The 12,750-nt window shown below is 36.8% G+C and overlaps 1 protein-coding gene across 3 annotated transcripts in view; it reads right to left on the bottom strand.

The window, feature by feature from the left end:
• Window positions 1-12,750, bottom strand: part of SPAG17 (sperm associated antigen 17) — a 227,159-nt gene that overhangs the window by 32,420 nt on the left and 181,989 nt on the right. For all 3 annotated transcript variants that reach the window (XM_038561900.1, XM_038561898.1, XM_038561899.1), the window contains 8 exons: window positions 11,856-11,983; window positions 9,481-9,663; window positions 8,406-8,519; window positions 7,611-7,656; window positions 5,513-5,612; window positions 5,251-5,298; window positions 2,275-2,374; window positions 1,442-1,547 (listed from right to left, as the gene is read on the bottom strand). In XM_038561900.1, the coding sequence (XP_038417828.1) occupies window positions 1,442-1,547; window positions 2,275-2,374; window positions 5,251-5,298; window positions 5,513-5,612; window positions 7,611-7,656; window positions 8,406-8,519; window positions 9,481-9,663; window positions 11,856-11,983 (825 nt within the window). The remainder of the gene's footprint in view (window positions 1-1,441; window positions 1,548-2,274; window positions 2,375-5,250; window positions 5,299-5,512; window positions 5,613-7,610; window positions 7,657-8,405; window positions 8,520-9,480; window positions 9,664-11,855; window positions 11,984-12,750) is intronic.

Genomic DNA, 12,750 nt, shown 5'->3' on the forward strand with positions numbered 1-12,750 from the left:
CTCCCTTTCAAGGGGACAGTAAGCTTCACTGAGTAGAATTGTCTGCCTGGGAGCAGATGGGCACCAGCACCAACAATCTTCATCTCTGATTTCTCCCATTTTGTGTCTAAGCCATTGTTAGAGCCTTACTCTTTGCTTTACAAATTCTGTGGTAATCAGATGTTTTCTCTGGCTATGCTCATTCCAGGCAGCTGGGCCCCTGATACTGTATTGTACAGTAGAAAACTCCTCTATCTAGGTCATTTAGCTACCCAGTTTATTAAAAAGAAGTACTAAATTTCGTTTCACCCCTAAATTCTCCAACATGCATTTCTTGAAATGGAGACATTTTCTACACGTCCGTAACACCATCATCACACCCAGGAAAACTCAAAGATATTCCACAATGTCCTCAACCATATAGTCCTCTATTCAAACTTGTGTAGTTGCTCCAAAATATCTTTTATAGCTTTTTTTTAAAGATTTTATTTATTCATGAGACACACAGAAAGAGAGGTGGAGACACAGACATAGGGAGAAGCAGGCTCCTCCCAGAGAGCCTTGTGCGGAACTCGATTCCCAGACGGGAATCATGCCCTGAGCTAAAGCAGATGCTCAACCACTGAGCCACCCAGGTGTCCCTCTTTTATAGGTGTTTATTTTCTCAATCCAGCATCCAGAGAAAGAGAGAGTGAGTGAGTGAGCGAGTTGGGGGAGGGGCAGAAGGAGAAGGAAAGAAATCCTCAAGCAGACTCCCCACTGAGCAGGGAGCCCAATGTGGGCTCCATCTCACAACCCTGAGATCATAACCTGAGCCAAAACAAGAGCCACTTAACCAACTGAGCCACCCAGGTGCCCTTATTCTCTTTTAATATAGAACAATCATCCCATTTTTTTTTCTTTTAATTCCATTGACTTTTTTTGAAGAGTTCAGGACAGTTATGTCATAAAATATCTACACTCTGAATTTGTCTGATTATTTCCTCATGGTTAAATTCAGGTTAATGATTTTTGGCAAGAATTCTGCATAGGTCCTAGGCACTTCATATTGCATTATATGAGAAGGCATCTGATCTAGGCTGTCACAATTGGTAGAAGTTTGATCACTTGGTTAAGCTGGCAAATGCCTTATTTTCCTCCTTATAATTAGGTGTGATATCATGTGAGGTGATAACTTGAGCCTGCATTTTTGACCTATTTTCCACCAACCTTTCATTACTCCCTTGATTTGTAAATTAGCCAGGTCTTCTAAATGTTTTTAGATAAATTTTAAGCATACAGGATGAAAACTAAATTGTATTTATATCTTGGTTTTCTTTGTAATATACAAGTCACAGTAGGTTACATCATTAGCTATGATTGAGACAAAAGATGGTAGGAACTAGTTATATTTTAAGAGGCCTTTATTAGGCATTCTGCATTTAGCACATTAACAGGAATAAGAGCTACATGAACATATTACCTGGATGAAGTTCATCGGATGCATTCGGAAGACCTGTTTTGTTTGCATCTTCCTCTGTCTTTGTAAAAGGAGGCAAGTTTTTGGAAAGGGTGTCCAGATTATTAAACTGAAAGGAAAAATCAAAAGACTTCTTTGGACTTACACTAGCCTGGATGGCAATCACCACAAGAATGTTAAGTTGATGAGCCATGATGAAAGCGTATACATTTTTTTATGCTATGAAAAGAAAGTTTGCAAACTAAAGGTTTTTCAATAGACTATTTAACTCCATTCTAGATTTTGTCATTCTGTCATACATTCCTATAACTTCTTCTTAGGCAGCATTTGATTACTAACAGCATCTGGAAAAGTCATAGCAATACAGAGAGCTCTAAACACATGAAAGCATTCATGTTGCTTGAGAGTTTCAAGGATTCGTAGAAGAGGGGTTCTCTGTCTCCACGGGTTTCCAAGAACTCATAATGATTCAGTGCTATTTCAGCTGCAGATGGATGCAGAAATTTTAATGGAATAAAAGCTTCAAAGTATAATTTATAAGAGGATAAAAATGGGGAGAATTGGGCCCAAAAAAGGGTTTAAAAGAGATGGGAGAGGGTAATTAATAGTGATAATGCAAGGCAGAGAGGTAGAGTGGTAGTAATACATTGGCAGTGAACTCCTTAGGTGCAAGACTTGAAATTAGTCTTTTCATATGCTTGTGAGGACATGGATTTGATGAAAGGTAAAGTCAGTTGGGCTGATGTGGGAAAGAAAGAAACATCAGGAATGACATATGCATTGTATCAACTTTTATAAAGACTCATATTCAATCATTGTTAATTATATTCAGTTACCTGAGACTGATATAACTTGCTCAATTCAGATTTGAAGTAGGGTGATATGACTTTGTTCCTAATTTCCTTTAGGTAATTCTGCGTATTTTCAATTTCCTTCCTGGTTGATATTTCCATAATAATAAAAAGAAGACACAGAATATTTAAAAATGTTATTTGCATGTGTTTTTGCTTTAAATCCCATAGAAAATGAAATCACCAACAATAAAACTGATAAGAATGAACTAATCTGACAATTTTTTTTTTTTTTTTTGGTCAGTTTGCATTGGTCCATTATTCTGCACCTTAGAATCAGTCACGTTTCCTACTTCAGAAATTAGACTTTCTTTTAAGATGGAAATAATGATGCCAGGTGGTAGTTTGGTTTTAACAGTTGATCCCAAAAGACTAAAATCCACATGATTGACCTTTTTTGGCTTGTCTTTCAATTCTCTGAGGTTTAAATGCCAGCTTGATTCTACTGATTTCTATAATTTTTTATAGCAGGGGTAACAAAAGCTAAAACTCAAACCTAAGGAATTTGGTTTATGACTAGCGTGATCAATGATTAAAATAATCAGTAAAATAAAAGTAATCATAACCCTGATAGTTGTTTTTCCAATATCAGAACCCTATATTGGGGAGGTGATACACCAGCTAAAAACTTCCCAGCCTTTCCTATATGTAGGAAGGCCAATGACAAGTAAACTGAAGTCACTATGTAAGACTCCAGATAACCTTTAAAGAGGGCTGACACAGCAGGGAGGCTTTCCCTTCGTCCTTATCTCATCTCTTTTCCTACTTCCTGAAATATGGGTGAAATGGCTGCAGCTGCGGCTGTGATTTTGCAACTATGAGGCAAACTTGAGGATGAAAATCATGTGCTAGGCATGATTAAAGATAAAAAGAAGAAATCTGAGTTCCTCACAATGTTGTGGTGCTGCTTACCATGAACTGCCTACTTCTAACTTCTTTTACACCAGGAAAGGTAGGCTTCTTTCTTGTAAAGGTACTGATGTGGCAGGGGGTGTCTGTTAAATGTAGCTAAACCTAATCTTACCTGAGATAGTTCTCATTTTTAGATCTTTATTATATGCCAGATACTTTATACATCTGATCTTACACAAACTCTATGAGTTACTTTTTTTAAAGGATTTTATTTTTATTTATTTAACAGAGAGAGAGAGAGAAAGAGAGAGAGAGAGAGCACAAGCAGGGGAAGCAAAAGGCAGAGGTGGAAGGAGAGGGAGAAACAAGCCTCTTGATGAGTAGGGAGCCCAATGATGGGCTCGATCCCAGGACCCTGGGATCCATGACCTGAGCTGAGGTAAGGTCAGATGCTTAGCTCACTGAGCCACCCAGGTGCCCCTATCAGTTACTATTATTATTCCCATTCTATCTGTCAATGGGATAGACCGATACTTAACTTTTCCAGGTAGTAACTTACTTTAAATCACAGAACTAGTAAGAGTTATGTAAAGTCTGAATTAAAACCCAGGTTGCCTACCTCCAAGCCCATGAGCTTCATAAGTGCATATGCTAGTCACCCAGCATGACTGGGTAACTATCTCTCAAGAGTTGAAAGATACTTCTGATATTAGATGGCCCAGTGATCCTCACTATACAGATAAGCAAAACTGAATTCTTGAGGTAAATTTTGCTGAACTAAAACAATCAGCTGGCATCATTCATCTGTAAGTAATCAAACTGGAACTGACTTTAGGCCCACTGGCTCTGAGACTAGTGCTCTTTCTCTTACACTAGCTGGCCTGTCAGAAAATACTGGCTGAATCAAAATATCATCTTAAACAAACAACTTTAATTCCCTATTAAAATATCTTCTCTCTACTGCCTCACCTGATTCATTCCTCAGACTATTGCAGTTGTGTGGCCTATTGCCTATACTCTTAGAACTGTTTTCACAAAAGAAATCTCCCAGTTAATAAATCCAAATTCCTCTTTTCATTCTCCTTTTTGATTCCTCTACAGAATCATCTTCCATTGGTGATCACCTTCCATTTCCTGGAAACTTTCTCATTCGTTAACCCTCCTCCCCAGATCCATTTTCCATGCCACCAACACTTCTCTTTCTATAACACAAATCTAAGTATGAATTTCACTTTCTTCAAAAACTTCTGTTGCATTCCATTATCTTCCTGTAGTTTAAAATCTGAAATTTTTAATGTTTCAAAAAAATTTTTAAATGTGAATGAATAACATATGCACATAATTCAGAAAGTATTAAAAATATGTAATAAGAAGGAAGTCTGCACTTCCGCGATCCTCTAACCTCTCAATCTCCTTCCCTGTAGACAATCATTGTCATCAGTCTCTTAGAACTCCTTTCAAGAATATTCTACAAGATAATACACACCTTCTAGTTTGACCTTCACTATAGGGTTGGCCCATAAGATGTAGGGTCCTACCTCACTACTTCTCCAACACATTCTACAAGGCAACTCAGACATTTTTATGAAGAAGAATCTTCATCCTTCCTCCAGTCATTGTGGAGAGGAGCTATGCAAATGTGTGCAATAGTACCATATGTACTACCATATACTTAGTAAATATATCTGGCTTCCTCTCCTGTTGGGGTGACACCTTCAGCTAGGAATAAAAGGAAACCAAAGCACTTACTGCTTAGAGCACATTCCTTATCTGAATTATAAGAACCTTGAATGTTTATGACTAGGCTCTGCATTAAGATCTAGAATATTTATTAGTATATTAGAATTACCAGAGCACAGAGAGTACCTGAGGACTTTCTTGCTTGTGAAAAGGAGTAATGGTCTATGTAATGGTCAAATGTGCTTCCTCTAGGGATAATGATGTCCTCACTCATAAGCTGAGTAATCACTTGGCAAAAATGTAGAAGATATTCAAATAACAGCAGAGAGCCTAGCTGGTAGACCTTTCAACCTATCCCACTCTAAATTTCTGAGGCTCCACAAAACTGGGCCTTTTTACATGCTTACTTATACTTCAAGATAGAATTACCTCTTTTGTTCCAACTTTTCTCTCCAGTGCTTTGTTTTTTCTGTGTGCCTGGGGGAAAGGAAAGGAAAGTATGAGGGAATGCTCTCAGCCTACAAACAATACAAGAAAAACCTCCACTGAGTGATAAATTGTTGGGAGTTTCAGAGATGAGAGGCTAAGACTTCATTGGTGTCATCACCCAGAGTTAGGATGCTGTGTTTCTCCATTTCCTCAATCACTGTATGCTTGACACTAATTGGAACACATTATGGGATCAGCTTACCTCCATTTCTTTTCAAGGAAATATTTATCAAATGTTTTTGGTGGATGTTCTGGAGCAGTAGGCAAAGATTGCTTGAATAATTCGGCTAGGTGGGCTGCAACTTTAAAAAGAGACACATTTAACTTATTTATCCTCACTTTTGAAGACATAACATACAGCCAGTGCCTGATTACTCCAGAGGGCTTCTATGAGCCTATATTTAGTCTACCAAGTATCTACCAGAATCTCCATGCCTAAGGTGTAATATAATAGTAAATCAGGACATGTTTAGAAAATATCCTATGAGAGAACACACATCTTATTGTTAAAATGTAAAATGTAGTGATCTCTCATTTATCCACAGCATTAGGGGAATTAGTACTTTGCCTAATTGAATTTTTTTCACAGCCAAAACATTAAAAAAAAAAAAAAAGTCAACCATTTTGTTGAAATTGTTTTTCTAAAAAAAAAAAAAAAAAAGATAAAGAAATCTAAGGATCTGAATCTAAGGATCTGAACGTAATACAATGGCTGCTTACTAATTTGGGCATTTATTCTGAGCCTATTCCTCTGAACATGGCCTCAGTGAGATGTTAACAAAGATAAAACAATTTAAAAGGTTCCATGTTTTACGGTTATATGAGCTTGGGAAACACTGACTTATACAAGGTTAAGTATGTTTTGTTTCTATAGGACTTAGTTAATTTACACTGTGGCTCTTTAAAAAATAAGGCAATATGCAGGATTATCCAAACTTATTTTATCATAAAATTCATTTTTGGTGCAACCATTTCATAGACTAGTGTTTTGGGAAATACTTTGTGGAGTATTGTCTTAAAATTACCACTATTAGTATTTCAAGGACAGCTCTAAGTATGCGAAACCCTATTTGACTTTGTTTCGTGTGTATGTTTGAAAAATATGTTTAGTTTGTCCTTTATTATTAGGCAACCTGCACATTTACCTCTACAGTGATCGTTCCATGTCACAAATTTAAATGCTACAATGTATAGGTCACAAATAAAGTATAGGGCATCTAGTTAAATTTGAACTTCAGATGAACAACAATTTTTTTGTCCCAAATATGTATGTCCCAAATCTAACATGGAATATGTTTATACTAAAAGGTCACATGTTGTTTACGTGGAATTCAAATTTAACTAGGCCTTCCCTATTTTTATTTGCTAAATTGACAATTCTAATATAATAGGCTGCCCAGGTAAAAGAGTGACAACAGAGTGGCAATTGAAGGTTGTGATCAATTCTTTGGTTTATGGTCATTCTAAAGGGGCAGCTGTTAATCATCTTCAGCCAAATGTCACTATGTGGTAATGTCACATTCAAAAGATGGAAAATTGAGATAAACAGAAGTAACTGTGCAAGTCAACACTGTGGGGGACACATAAAACACATTTGTGGGGTAAATGAAGCCTATTCCTGCCAGTTTCTGACCTTCGTCATATGGCCAAAATAGAAAAGGAAAAGAAAATCCCATACCACCAAATTCTTGCCTGCTTGCTTGTTGTGAACCTACATGAACCTATGAAACCTACGAACCTATGTGAACCTATGAAATCCTATAACTAAGTTTGCTGTGGCTGTATATTCCTCAAGTAAATATGCTTTGAATGAGGATGTTTTCTCAGACTGCTTGAGATACATATACATATAAATGTATATAAAATTTAAAAATATAGTATAAAACAGTGCAAGGTTTTGGTAATAACTGTAGCTGCTCAAAAGTTCTCTCTCAGTGTGTGTGTGTGTGTGTGTGTGCATGTGTGAATGTATGTGTCAGGGAAAGAATGTTGGCTGATTGATTGTTTCCCTCTCGTATCTTAGCTATGTTGGAAATACAAGCTGAGGTTAACATAAACATCAAATGTCAACTGTTTTTTCATTCAGCAAATGAAAGTTAGAGATAAATGGGAGGTAGTCATGCTTTTCGAGGATATCACAATTTAGGCAGAAAAAATATATAAATAAATCATTACAATACAAGATGGCCAACATGACAATAGAAATATATACATGGTACTCTGCTATCAGATGAAGGAATCACTGAGAAGTGTATTTAAGATTTTTAAATATTTTGCAGAAAAATATTAAATGTAGTTACCTTCAGTTACATGACTTTTTGTAGTTTCTTCCATTTTAGGGAATGACTGAAATAAAGATAGAATTCCTTAATGAGGATGATTATACTACATACAAATTCACTTTGCTTAAAAGCATTCTTCATGTGCTCAAATTGATTTTTTATAGAAACTACTATAAAATGAATTTTTTAATGCCAATAACAATTTATTTGATATTTTTATAGCTATTCCTTTCACTTAACAAAATTTTAAAAAAGATTTTATTTATTTATTCATGAGAGACATGAACAGAGAGAGAGAGAGAGAGAGAGGCAGAGACACGGGAGAGGGAGAAGCAGGCTCCATGCAGGAAGCCCGATGCGGGACCAGATGCAGGGACCCCAGCATCATGCTCTGGGCTGAAGGCGGCACTAAACTGCTGAGCCACCCAGGCTGCCCAACAAAATTTTTTAAACACATTTAAAAAAATGTGTTTAAGTTTAAGAAATTTTAAGTTGTAGAAATTCCTTTTTCTTCCTCCTTCCTATTTCATTCATTCATTAATTCATTCAACATTTCAATGAATGTCAGTTTCTAGGAAAACAATATAAACTTTTATTTAAGAGCCTTCAGAATTACTTACGATTTAAGGAAGAATCTAAAAAGCATTAAGAAAATCCAGTACATGAGGAATCAGATTTTCCCAGAAATAAGAAATTATAAGGAGGGAGAAAATGCTCCATAGAAGTGGCAGAAACAGCTTTAGTTGCAATATTTTGTCTTGAGGTACTGAAAGAACAGTAAAAACATTGGTACATGAAACGTTTCTTTCTCACCATTACTAGCTTGAGGAGATCTGCAGCATTACCCCTTTCCTCCTCAGTTCTGGAATCTTTAATAGTCATTTCCTGTAGCTTATCCTCTTTCTTTAGAATATGGTTTATATAATCCTAAATCAGCAGAATAAAACAGATCAATAAAAAACAGAAATAAGGTAGAAAGAGACACCAAAATGGTCAACATCAACTGGAAATACTACAAAAAGAGTAAGAATATATAAGTTCTCAATGCTCAATAAACCAGTTACCCATCGAGCAATCTGGAAAACCTTTTTCTTAATTCTATTAATTAGCAAGGACCTGAAGAGTCCAAAGGCAAAGCTTGGAGAGCCACAAGATATTAGAACTGTACGAAGACCCCAGAAAGGCCCAGCTTCTAACTCTATGCTCCAAGATCCTCATCAACAAAATGTACAGACTTGGGTTAGATGGTTTCTAGAGTTCTCTCCAGAGATAGTCTTTATGATTCTATCTATGAATGTAAGTTTAGGCTTCTTCTATATCTTTGCTTCCAAGAGAAATATACTTTACTTTATTCCTAAGTATCTATTTTCATAAATAAATGGTCCCCTGCTCTATGCTAGATGCTGGGTATGTGACCATAAACAAAACACCTATGATCCTGTTCTGAGGCAGTTAGCAAAGTAGACAGTGAGATAGTTACAGATATAGCTTATACAATTGACTATATATTTACAAATTCTTAGACCACTTCCAAACAATGCTTTTCTTCCATGGACAGGTATCAGACTAATAAACAGCTCTACCTTTTTCTGGAGGTCACTAAACCAGTTTTCCACACAGTAAGAAACAAGGAGGACTCTATATAGCAATCACATGTAAAAGTTACTTATCTTTTCAATGTCTCGGGGCCTCAATACTTCATATGCCTGATGGGAGCCATTAAGTATTTTCTACCTCTCAATCTCCCATCCTCTGGAAAATTGACATTCATGTATTGCATTCGATAAATACTGGTAGAATTGCATAATTTCAGGTTCCTCAGGAAACCAAGAGGAATAATTGCCCTGTTCCTGATCCTTGTGGGTCAAGTTACCTGAATTTCCATTACCTTAAGGGAAATCTGCAACTTTAGTTTCACCTCATCCTTCAAGACCTCATGCTGGATGAACTGACGCATCTGTAGAACGTTAGGGCTCTTGAGTATAGGGCCTGGGGCACTTATTAGCTGTTTGGACCCAATGTCAAGACCCTTCCAAATCTGAGTGCCAAATGGAGGTCCAGGAGTTTTTTTCTGTTAACAAAACAAAGCAGACAACCATCAAAAAAAAAAAAAAAATCAGAATGTTTTAACTTTAATTTTTTTTTTTCTGAGCCCTTATTTATGTAGGCACTATGTTAGGAACCATTTGTTAAGTAATACAACAGAAAAAATATCCCTGCTCCCAAAAAGTTTCCCAAATATAAGATAAATCGGTAACAGAACTGTGCAAGCTTTCCTCTTTATATGTGTTATCAGGAATCTGGATATTTTATTTATTTTTTAAATTTTTATTTAATTTTAATTTGCCAACATACATATGTATAGTATAACACTCAGTGCTCTTCCCATCAAGCGCCCTCCTTAGTTCCCAGTCACCCATTCCCCCCACCTGCCTCCCCTTCTGTAACCTTTTGTTTGTTTCCCAGAGCTAGCAGTCTCTCATGGTTTGTCTTCCTCTCTAAATTCTCACTACTCAGTTTCCCCCCTTCACTTATGGTCCCTTTCAGGAATCTGGATATATTAAAATCTTGCTACGTTATGTCCCATTTAGGGGAGTAGTAAGCAATGTGTTGTCATGGAAATGTAGCTCAGCTTACGCCAAATGTATAGGACTATTGCTTATTACCACAAGTAGCCCAAGACATTTGGAATGCGGAGTCTTTAACTTTCTGTTTTTATGTTCATTTTGACCTAGAGAGATTGAGAGAGAGAAATTATCATATAGATTTGGGTGGTCTTTGAACTCACTGTAGATTAAGACACCTTTAGAGCCTTTCCAAGGTTTCTTGGGCTGCCTCACATCTTTATGTCATCCTTGTCATTGATTTTCAGGAGTGGTGTACTTTGAAGCCCTATGTTCTGTAGTGTGTCTGATTGCTTCATTGTAAACTGCTATTCAGCATCTGATGCCTGGTCAGTGATAACCACTCAGGGGCTTGCCTGGGCAGGACCACTGCTACTGGGCATATAGAAAGTCAGAGCTATAGGATTTGCAGAGGAAGAGAATGAGCTTCCTTCATTAATCTCAGATTTGACATATTATTGGTCATGAAACACTACTTTCAACTTGGATATAGCCTTAACGAACCATTTGGTGTGGCCTTTTTATTTTTCAGATAAGGAAGTAGAGGTCCAGTGTGACTTGTCCCTAATCCCATATTAATAGTTGGTAAACTCAGGACTAGAATTCAGATCAACTTCATTCACCATGTTGGTTATAGCCATCAAATTAAAATATAGAACTAAGAGGTCTTTGTCATCTTTTAAAAATATTTTATTTATTTATTTTTGAGAGAGCAAGAGAGAGAGCATGAACATGGGCAGAGAGGGGCAGAGAGAGAGGGAGAAGTAGATTCCTCACTGAGTAGGACCCTGGGATCATGACCTGAGCCGAAGGTAGAGTCTTAACCAATGGAGCCACCCAGGTGCACCAAGGTCTTAGTTATCTTAAGTGTTCATTACCTTGCCCTTGCTAATACCAGATTGTGTAGGGAAGCAAAATTCATTATAAATCAAAAACCTTATCCTCCCCACCTAACAGTAGTATGTTTCTCTGATCATATTATCAATGTCTTCAGTGATTTAATAATTTAACATCTGACAATATGATGGACATATTACACAAATTGCTTACAAAATGAAATGTCAAATCTTGCAAGATGCAAGACTTTATGATTCTTGCTCAAGATATTTTCTTCCATTCTTTAAAAAACTTTAAGTAGGGCTTCTCGAATCTGACATAATTACAGTGTTTACTTTTTAACATTGTAGTTGCAAATTCTTTATAATCCTTCACATTATTCTTACATACTTCAGTCTGTGCATTAGGAAATTAGGGGAGAAAGGGAATGTGAAAGACCTAAAATTGTGTGTTAAAACTAACAAATAAGGAATGAGAGAAGGAAAGATTTCTATATTGTATGATATCAGTAATTCCACAATAGGAGAGGTAGGATACGTGTTAATCAGAGTGGATATTTTCATACCATAGGAAGATGCTTGAGTCTGCAATATAGGCTAAAAGAAATAAAACTGAGATTTAGCTAGTCAGGTGTATTTCTCTAAATTCTACAAATGTTAAAGTTTCAAATATAAAACTCCTGAGCCCATTAACAATTTACATAAGAATGAAAATATGTGAATATATAAGAGAAGACCTGAAACTCCAAACCACTGAGACAGATATATAAGCATAGTGACCTTCCAGAAGAAAAAGTTTATACCTCAGTGGAGGGAAATGTCTCCCATGACCTTGACCGGAGATTAGGAGGAACAATTGTATCTAATTCTTTCTTCATTAGCCATGGTGATGCTTCATAAAAAGGGCGAAGGACAGTGATGCTCAGGGCACCTGGTTCAAAGAGTGTTATCAGAGGATCATTTCTCTATCAAAAAGTTTCTGAGAAATTCATTAAGTTTTCACTAAATTCAACAAACATATTTTTAAAAAGATTTATTTATTTATTTTAGAGAGTGAGAGAGAGGGTGCAAGTGGGGGAAGGTGCAGAGAAAATCTCAGGCAGACTTCCTACTGAGCATGGAGCCCCACTGCGGGCTCAATCTCACGACCCATGAGATCATAACCTGAGCAGAAACCACCAGTCTGATGCTTAACCAACTGAGCCAACCAGACTCCTCTCAACAAATACTTTTTGATAAGTGAGACCCAGTGATTATACTTAAGAACCTTATGGTCTAACAAGAAAAGTGAGGCTTTTAGTCACTTTAACACCTAGAGACTGGATTTAGATCACCTGGAATTATTGATACCTTACCATCCTTCAAAAACCACATCCAAGTCCTATCAGTTCACTCGAGCTCACCTGATGAACTGCCTTGGATCATTTGACTCTGAGAGATCCTGTTCTGGGTCATAGCAACAACCAGCTTTTATACCTAGATCTATTCTGCGAATGAACCCCACTAGCAGCCAGAGTGACTGATTGTTGGTCCATGATTTAAACTCTTCATTGACCTTCCACTGATAGTAAGATAAAATTGAGTCCTTAGTGTTTTCTCATCCTGCCTCAATTTGCACTATTCCTCCTTCTGTGCATTGGCTACTTTAGCCTTTTCCTTCCTGTTCTCCAAGGCTTTTTGTGCTCTGCTTTGTACTGT

Source organism: Canis lupus, chromosome 17 (genome assembly GCF_011100685.1).
Source record: "Canis lupus familiaris isolate Mischka breed German Shepherd chromosome 17, alternate assembly UU_Cfam_GSD_1.0, whole genome shotgun sequence".
Taxonomy (NCBI): domain Eukaryota; kingdom Metazoa; phylum Chordata; class Mammalia; order Carnivora; family Canidae; genus Canis; species Canis lupus.